General features: G+C 50.2%; 1 protein-coding gene across 1 annotated transcript; it reads left to right on the top strand.

The window, feature by feature from the left end:
* LOC104779230 lies at positions 2,968-3,570 on the top strand. The gene has a single exon (XM_010503601.1). It carries the CDS (start codon positions 2,968-2,970, stop codon positions 3,568-3,570), a length of 603 nt encoding a protein of 200 aa, XP_010501903.1.

Here is an 8,266-nt window from a genome sequence, read left to right as displayed (position 1 = left end):
ACAATAAGCAACATTGCTTCAATGAAAATTGAACCAATGAAAATAGTCTATAGCCTATAAACAGTACAGAAATGTTGCCTCAGTAACCAATTCCAGAAACGTTTTTTTTTTAGTGGGCTAGCTTTTGAATTTTTTAATTAAAATTTGGCCCTACAAAAACATAAGCAACCCAATAAGTATTCCCACTGGACTTGGTCTTGGTACACTATACCAAACCGAATCTAATCAAATAAAATCTCTACCAAGTAGTTGATGTATAGTGTACTACTATATAAAGAAAACAAAGTTACCAAGTAGTTCTTGGGCCGGTAATACTGTGACTAGCTTTCTCCTAAATGAGTTAGAAGTCTGACTGACCCTTAATCGTCTAAATTTGTTTGGATAGACTTTCATGAAGACGATTGACAAGTTTGATCGTTTAGCTTCCCTAGTTGTGTTGCTCACCCCGACTAGGTTTCTTTTTATCTTATACTTCAGTAATAATGTGCTTTTAATGATTCAATTCAACTATGAGATATTGAGATCTTACACCGACATGCATAAAATCATTTAAATCTCAAGAAGAGATGCAACACGAAATTTAAATTTCTATATTGTTGGTGCGGGATTCAGCACCCCCGACATACCGAGCTAAACCAGAAATATTAATTGATTAGTTAACCGGGAAACCGGTTAAGGGCTTGATTAGGTCAACAAGAAGTGAGTTCGGACAAAGCGTAGCCTTGAAGAAGAAGAAACCGACCTCTACTTCGGCATGGCGGCCGACTCAAGCAATAAGGCAGTTTTCCATATCTCACTTCGTCCGATAAGGAAAGTTAATATATTATGCAATCTAAGAACATGTATAAAGAAGGGGAGACTTCTCCATTGTAAGGCATCCAAAATCGAATACAATAATCGAGTTCTCCTCTTGTTCTTAGCAATAAACCCTAATTCTTTTGAGTTCTACTTCTTTACTTTTAATTCTAAGGTTTAGATCTACTTTCTAGAGAGATAACTCTATTGAATTTGTTTCCCCCCTTAAACAAATTCATTGTGGAAACCTAGTTTCTACAATTGGCGCCGTCTGTGGGGACGCAAATCGTCTCTAGAAAAGTTACGCTCTAAGAAAATCTCCCTAAAAAGCCCTACAATAATGTCTTCCATCATCAACGAAATCTCCAAAGCAAACCGCACAACCTCCAGCATGCCCGATCTCACAGGCGTCGCATCCACTCAGGATAGCATCGCAACACAAGGTGGCGTTTCGACCAGGCCGGCCATCGCCGTGTACTCTCGTCACCGCATCAACGCAACGACAAACCCGGCCGAAACCTCCGCCGAACTCCCAGTCGGGATCAGATCCGAAGGGGAGACCAGCCAGGAAGCAGGGCGAACTCAAGAAGAGCTAGTCAACCGCGACACGGAGCAGCAGCTCGGCGCACAGAACGAGAACCTCCCTGTTCGTGCCACGCCAGCGGTCCAGAACCCGCAGGTCGTTTCCATGGAGGACTTCAAAATCTTGTTCGGCTCCATGACGAAAGAGATCTACCAGATGATCTCCGACACCAACCGCAGAGTCGACGCCGTGGTAACCCAGACAACCCCATCGCAAGTCTCTGCCGGACAATCGCCAACACTCAACTTAGGCGGTCTCACTCGTCGTCTCGACTTTTCGAACGCACAATTCGAACGGAGGAATCCTCCCCCTCACACCACGTCGAGTATTTGACCGACGAATCCGAACTCGCGGATACACGAGAGCTCGGCCGCCCCGGTCGCCCGCCTCGCGAACCCCGGACCTTGCTTCAAACTCGAAGAAATCAAGTCGCAGATTAGCGGCATGAACACACTCCTCCATCGGGCTATCAGCACGGCTCCGGAGATTGATAGAATTGTCGAGGTGACTCGGCAGTCACCCTTCACTCAACAGATAACGCGGGCTGCCATACCGAATGTCAAGCTGAAGCTTCCAATCTACCAGGGAGACAAAGATCCGGTCGAGTTCATGACATCCTTCATGGCGACCATGTGAAAAGCACGATTCACCGACGAACAGAGGGACGCCGGTTGCTGTCAGCTATTCGTCGATATCCTTTCCGGCCCTGCCTTAGTATGGTTCACAAGGCTCGAGCCGAACTCAATCGACAACTTCGACCAGTTGTCCAAGGCTTTCCTCAAGAATTACCGATCCTCATCGAACGAGGCGTGACAAGTTCGGATCTCTAGGAGATGGCCCAGGAACAAGGAGAACCCATCGCCAGCTTCTTGAACAGTTTCAAGGAGAAGCTGACAAAGGTCAACGTCCCGGAGGACGCTGCAATGGCAGCCTTCATAAAGGGTCTGATCCCTGGATCACCATTACGAAAGGACCTCAACATCCGGGAACCCAAGGACCTTGACGACGCACTGCATCGAGCTTCCAGATTCGCGCTCGATGAGAAAGAGGAGGCTCAAATAGCCACAAAAACTAACGACGAACAATCGTCGCATCCCCCCAAGGCTAAAAACCGGGTCGAACATCACGAACCCCGCAAGCACCACGAACCTCAGGATCGAAAAAAAGGCGTCATCCACGCAGTCTCCGAGGCGGACGAACAAGACAAGCAGCCGTCTGACCTAAAGGAACTCTACTGCGACTTTCACATGACCCCCGGTCACTCCACACATGAGTGCGTCCACCAGAAGAATTACTTGTACGGGAAGTATCTCTCTGGCGAAGTCGAAGCTATCTTTTAGCCAAAAAGCGTTCGCGGAGGCAGAGGTCGCCGTGGGGGATGGCGTGGCGGACGATCTAACGGAGGCCGCGGTGCAGGTGGCGGACGAGGCTACAACGGACCACCCAATGCAGTCCAACAGCCGGCCAACCAAGCACTCGTCAACCACCAAAAAAAGGCGCCCCAAGCAGACGAACTGCCTGGCCCTCCCAAGCGGCAGAGGGGGCAAAACCCGGAGTGGGCCAATTCCCCTCCCCGAAGACGAATAACCATGATACTTGGCCCACCGGAGGACTGCGCAGACTCCGTCCGCGCATTGAAGAAGAGGGCACGACAAGTTTGTGCCCTGCGAACAGCTCCAAGCGAACCTTCACTCTGTTTGGACCCGATATCATTCACTTCGGAAGACGCCAAAGGAATCCAACATCCCCATTCAGACCCTTTGGTTATCGAAGTCTCAATGGGCGACTTCGACGTCGAACGAGTCCTAATTGACACCGGGAGCACCGTCAATGTACTCTGCTGGCAAATGTTAGAAAAAATGGGCGTCACACCAGACCAACTGAAACCCAAAACTCGAACGCTGACGGGCTATGATGGAGTCGCTAAGATGTCAATGGGCGACGTAAAGCTACAAGTACGAGCTGGTGGAGTGACCCGAAAGACTAAGTTCGCAGTCATTGATGCACCTCCGATCTACAACGCCATTTTGGGGATACCGTGGATATATTCGATGCAGGCCGTACCATCGACCTATCACCTCTGCCTCAAATTCCCGACCACCACAGGAATTTACACACTTTATGGCGACCAAAGGGTAGCCCGAGTGTGCTCTGTTATCGAAAAGAAGCAGAGGAAGGCGGAGAACGCATAGCAATTACAGAGCGGGGACCATCTTACCGGTCCCCACAAGTCGGAGCGGGATCGCCTCAAATCTCCGGAGTGTCGAATCATACCGGCGAATATAGACCCCTCCGACCCCTCGCGAACTGTCGGCATCGGGTCCGAACTCGACGAACACATAAAGACACAGCTGATCGTTTTTCTGCAGTCTCGAGCTTCCACATTCGCCTGGTCAACAAAAGACATGATCGGGATAAGCCCCGAAGTCATGTGCCATAAGCTCAACATCGATCCCACATTCAAGCCGGTCAGACAGAAACGCAGGCGTTTGGGCCCGGATCGAGCCAAGGCGGTCCAAGACGAAGTCGAACGACTACTCAAGGCAGATCAAATAACGGAAGTCCAGTACCCTGATTGGTTGGCTAACCCGGTGGTGGTCAAAAAGAAAAACGGCAAGTGGAGAGTCTGCGTGGACGTCACCGATCTCAACAAAGCATGTCCTAAGGACAGCTTCCCTCTGCCGCACATAGATCGTCTCGTTGAAGCTACGGCCGGCAACCAATTGCTTTCATTTATGGATGCATTCTCAGGGTACAACCAGATCGCCATGAGTCCGGCCGACCGCGAGAAAACGGCATTCATCACAGATAGGGGGACCTACTGCTACAAAGTGATGCCGTTCGGATTGAAAAACGCCGGAGCAACCTACCAGCGATTGGTAAACATGATGTTCGCAGATCTGCTCGGCAAAACTATGGAGGTCTATATAGACGATATGCTGGTCAAGTCTTTGATCGCAGAACAGCACGTCCAACATCTGACGGAGTGTTTTGACATCTTGGATCAATTCCAGATGAAATTAAACCCAACGAAATGTACGTTCGGAGTAACCTCCGGAGAATTCTTGGGGTACATCGTCACTGAACGGGGAATAGAGGCGAATCCTAAACAGATTGAAGCCATCCTGGGACTACCGTCACCGACCAACAAGCGAGAAGTACAACGCCTGACTGGCCGGATCGCCGCTCTGAATCGTTTCATCGCCCAATCAACGGACAAGTGCCTCCCCTTTTACCAACTGCTTCGCGGAAATAAAGATTTTCATTGGGACGAGGAATGCGAGGTCGCCTTTCGTCAGCTAAAGGAGTATCTGACTTGCCATCCAGTGTTAGTCAAACCGGAGGACGGCGAGACGTTGTATCTCTACGTCTCGGTTTCAAGTTCGGCAGTCAGCGGGGTGTTAGTCCGAGACGATCGCGGAGATCAAAAGCCCATCTTCTATACAAGCAAAGCACTAAACGACGCGGAATCACGATACCCCAAGCTGGAAAAACTGGCCCTTACAGTGATCGTCGCAGCACGGAAACTGCGGCCCTATTTTCAGTCGCACTCTATCGTCGTGCTTACTGACCAACCACTCCGAACCATCCTCCATAGTCCTCTCCAATCCGGACGCATGGCGAAGTGGGCAGTCGAACTCAGCGAGTACGATATCGAATACCGTTCTCGCCCAAGTCTGAAGTCGCAAGTTCTGGCTGACTTCATCACCGAACTATCGCCCGAGCTCGACGACCCCACCCCTGCGGTGGAGCAATGGACAATGTTCGTCGACGGTTCGTCAACGAATCACGGATCCAGGGTGGGACTTATCCTCCGATCCCCCACCGGTGAAATCCTTGAGCAGGCGTTAAAGCTCAACTTCAAAGCGTCGAACAACGAAACCGAATACGAGGCCGTTCTCGCGGGACTCCGGTTAGCCCGGGGACTTGGAGTCAAACACCTGCAGGTCTTCTGTGCCTCCCAACTCGTAGTCAGCCAATTCAGCGGAGAATTCGACGCCAAAAACAAGCGAATGGGAGCATATCGACAGTTGGTCCGAACGTTATCCGGAGAATTTGCATCTTTCTCTCTAACGAAGGTCCCACGGGAATGCATCAGCCGACGCCCTCGCAGCTCTGGCAAACCGCTCCGACCCCGAGTTACGACGTACCATTCCAATTGAATGCATCGATGCTCCCAGCATTGATCCAGACAGCCAGATCGCCGTCATCAATGACGACTCAATCCCGATGGAAGTCGGGATCGGTAAACCTCCGGAGGATTGGCAACTTGAGATCAAACTTTACATCTCCGAAGGTATCGTCCCGGCAGACCGATGGGCAGCTCGACGACTGAAGGCTCGAAGTGCCAGGTACATCCTTTTGGACGGTGAACTGTTTCGCCAAAGTGCGTGAGGAGTATTCCTTACCTGTGTTACTCGGGACGAAGTCAAACGCATCATGATGGAGGTGCATGAAGGCGAGGGTGGCAACCATTCTGGCGGACGCGCACTCGCTCTTAAAATCAAAAAGGATGGTCACTATTGGCCTACCATGATGGCCAACTTCATCTGGAAGAACATCATATGTCGCCACGCACTTCCATACGAGATTGTCACCGACAACGGCACCCAATTCACCTCGATGATCACCAGATGCTTCCAGACGAAGTGGCAAATCCGTCTCAGCACTTTGACTCCTCGGTACCCGCAAGGTAATGGTCAAGCTGAAGCCACGAATAAGTCACTCATCGATGGACTCAAGAAACGACTCGGTNTGACGACTCAATCCCGATGGAAGTCGGGATCGGTAAACCTCCGGAGGATTGGCAACTTGAGATCAAACTTTACATCTCCGAAGGTATCGTCCCGGCAGACCGATGGGCAGCTCGACGACTGAAGGCTCGAAGTGCCAGGTACATCCTTTTGGACGGTGAACTGTTTCGCCAAAGTGCGTGAGGAGTATTCCTTACCTGTGTTACTCGGGACGAAGTCAAACGCATCATGATGGAGGTGCATGAAGGCGAGGGTGGCAACCATTCTGGCGGACGCGCACTCGCTCTTAAAATCAAAAAGGATGGTCACTATTGGCCTACCATGATGGCCAACTTCATCTGGAAGAACATCATATGTCGCCACGCACTTCCATACGAGATTGTCACCGACAACGGCACCCAATTCACCTCGATGATCACCAGATGCTTCCAGACGAAGTGGCAAATCCGTCTCAGCACTTTGACTCCTCGGTACCCGCAAGGTAATGGTCAAGCTGAAGCCACGAATAAGTCACTCATCGATGGACTCAAGAAACGACTCGGTCGAAGGAAGGGAGCATGGGCAGACCACTTGGACGGTGTACTATGGTCATATCGCACAACCCTGCGGTGAAGCACGGGACAGTCCCCCTTCTCTCTCGCATATGGTCTCGAAGCACTTGCCCCGACCGAAGTAGGAGTCCCGACACTTCGTCGTACTATGATGGTCGATAATCCCGAACTCAACGACAAGATGCTGATCGACCACAACGACCTCGCCGAAGAGTTGCGCGATAAAGCTCTAGTTCGAGTGCAACACTACCAAGATGCAGCGGCTCGATACTATAATAAGACTGTTCGTCAGCGGCGTTTCAATGTAGGCNTCCTTTTGGACGGTGAACTGTTTCGCCAAAGTGCGTGAGGAGTATTCCTTACCTGTGTTACTCGGGACGAAGTCAAACGCATCATGATGGAGGTGCATGAAGGCGAGGGTGGCAACCATTCTGGCGGACGCGCACTCGCTCTTAAAATCAAAAAGGATGGTCACTATTGGCCTACCATGATGGCCAACTTCATCTGGAAGAACATCATATGTCGCCACGCACTTCCATACGAGATTGTCACCGACAACGGCACCCAATTCACCTCGATGATCACCAGATGCTTCCAGACGAAGTGGCAAATCCGTCTCAGCACTTTGACTCCTCGGTACCCGCAAGGTAATGGTCAAGCTGAAGCCACGAATAAGTCACTCATCGATGGACTCAAGAAACGACTCGGTCGAAGGAAGGGAGCATGGGCAGACCACTTGGACGGTGTACTATGGTCATATCGCACAACCCTGCGGTGAAGCACGGGACAGTCCCCCTTCTCTCTCGCATATGGTCTCGAAGCACTTGCCCCGACCGAAGTAGGAGTCCCGACACTTCGTCGTACTATGATGGTCGATAATCCCGAACTCAACGACAAGATGCTGATCGACCACAACGACCTCGCCGAAGAGTTGCGCGATAAAGCTCTAGTTCGAGTGCAACACTACCAAGATGCAGCGGCTCGATACTATAATAAGACTGTTCGTCAGCGGCGTTTCAATGTAGGCGATCTAGTTCTGCGATGGGAGGGTCCATACCTCGTGTCTAGAGCGGTTCGTCCAGGCGTCTACGAACTCGTAACCATGGCCAGGGAACGGATCAAAAACTCGTGGAACGCGGCCCACTTGAAACGTTACTACAGCTAAGTCGTTGTTACGACTCTACCCAGGAGTTTTCGGGACTCCGAACTCCATTTATCTTTCTTTTGTAATACGAACTACGGTTGGCTAGATCCCCACTTCGGGGTACGTAGGCAATTCCTTATTTTTTTAAAGATGAAGCGAATGCAGCTAATATATTAATAAAGTTTTTTCCGGTTAAAAAACTTCTTCTTATTTTCGAACACATTCAGATCGGCGACAAGCCGGTGTACAAAATATCGACCGTATTCCAAAATTCACTTGCATTTGATTCCCCTTACACGGTTTGATAATTCCAATTAAAATAAAGTTTCTATAACTAAGTCAATCCCCATTACATGCTTTGGAGTGATGACCAATAAAAAAAAACAGAGAAAAGAGACGCAAAGGGGAAAAATCCCTTCAACAACTGAAGGTCCTAATA

This window comes from Camelina sativa, chromosome 3 (assembly GCF_000633955.1).
Source record: "Camelina sativa cultivar DH55 chromosome 3, Cs, whole genome shotgun sequence".
Classification (NCBI taxonomy): Eukaryota; Viridiplantae; Streptophyta; class Magnoliopsida; order Brassicales; family Brassicaceae; genus Camelina; species Camelina sativa.
This window is presented reverse-complemented; position numbering and strand designations above follow the sequence as displayed.

Excerpts from the sequence above, each read along its gene's own strand:
- LOC104779230 (XM_010503601.1), top strand. The coding sequence starts at position 2,968 with ATGATACTTGGCCCACCGGAGGACTGCGCAGACTCCGTCCGCGCATTG.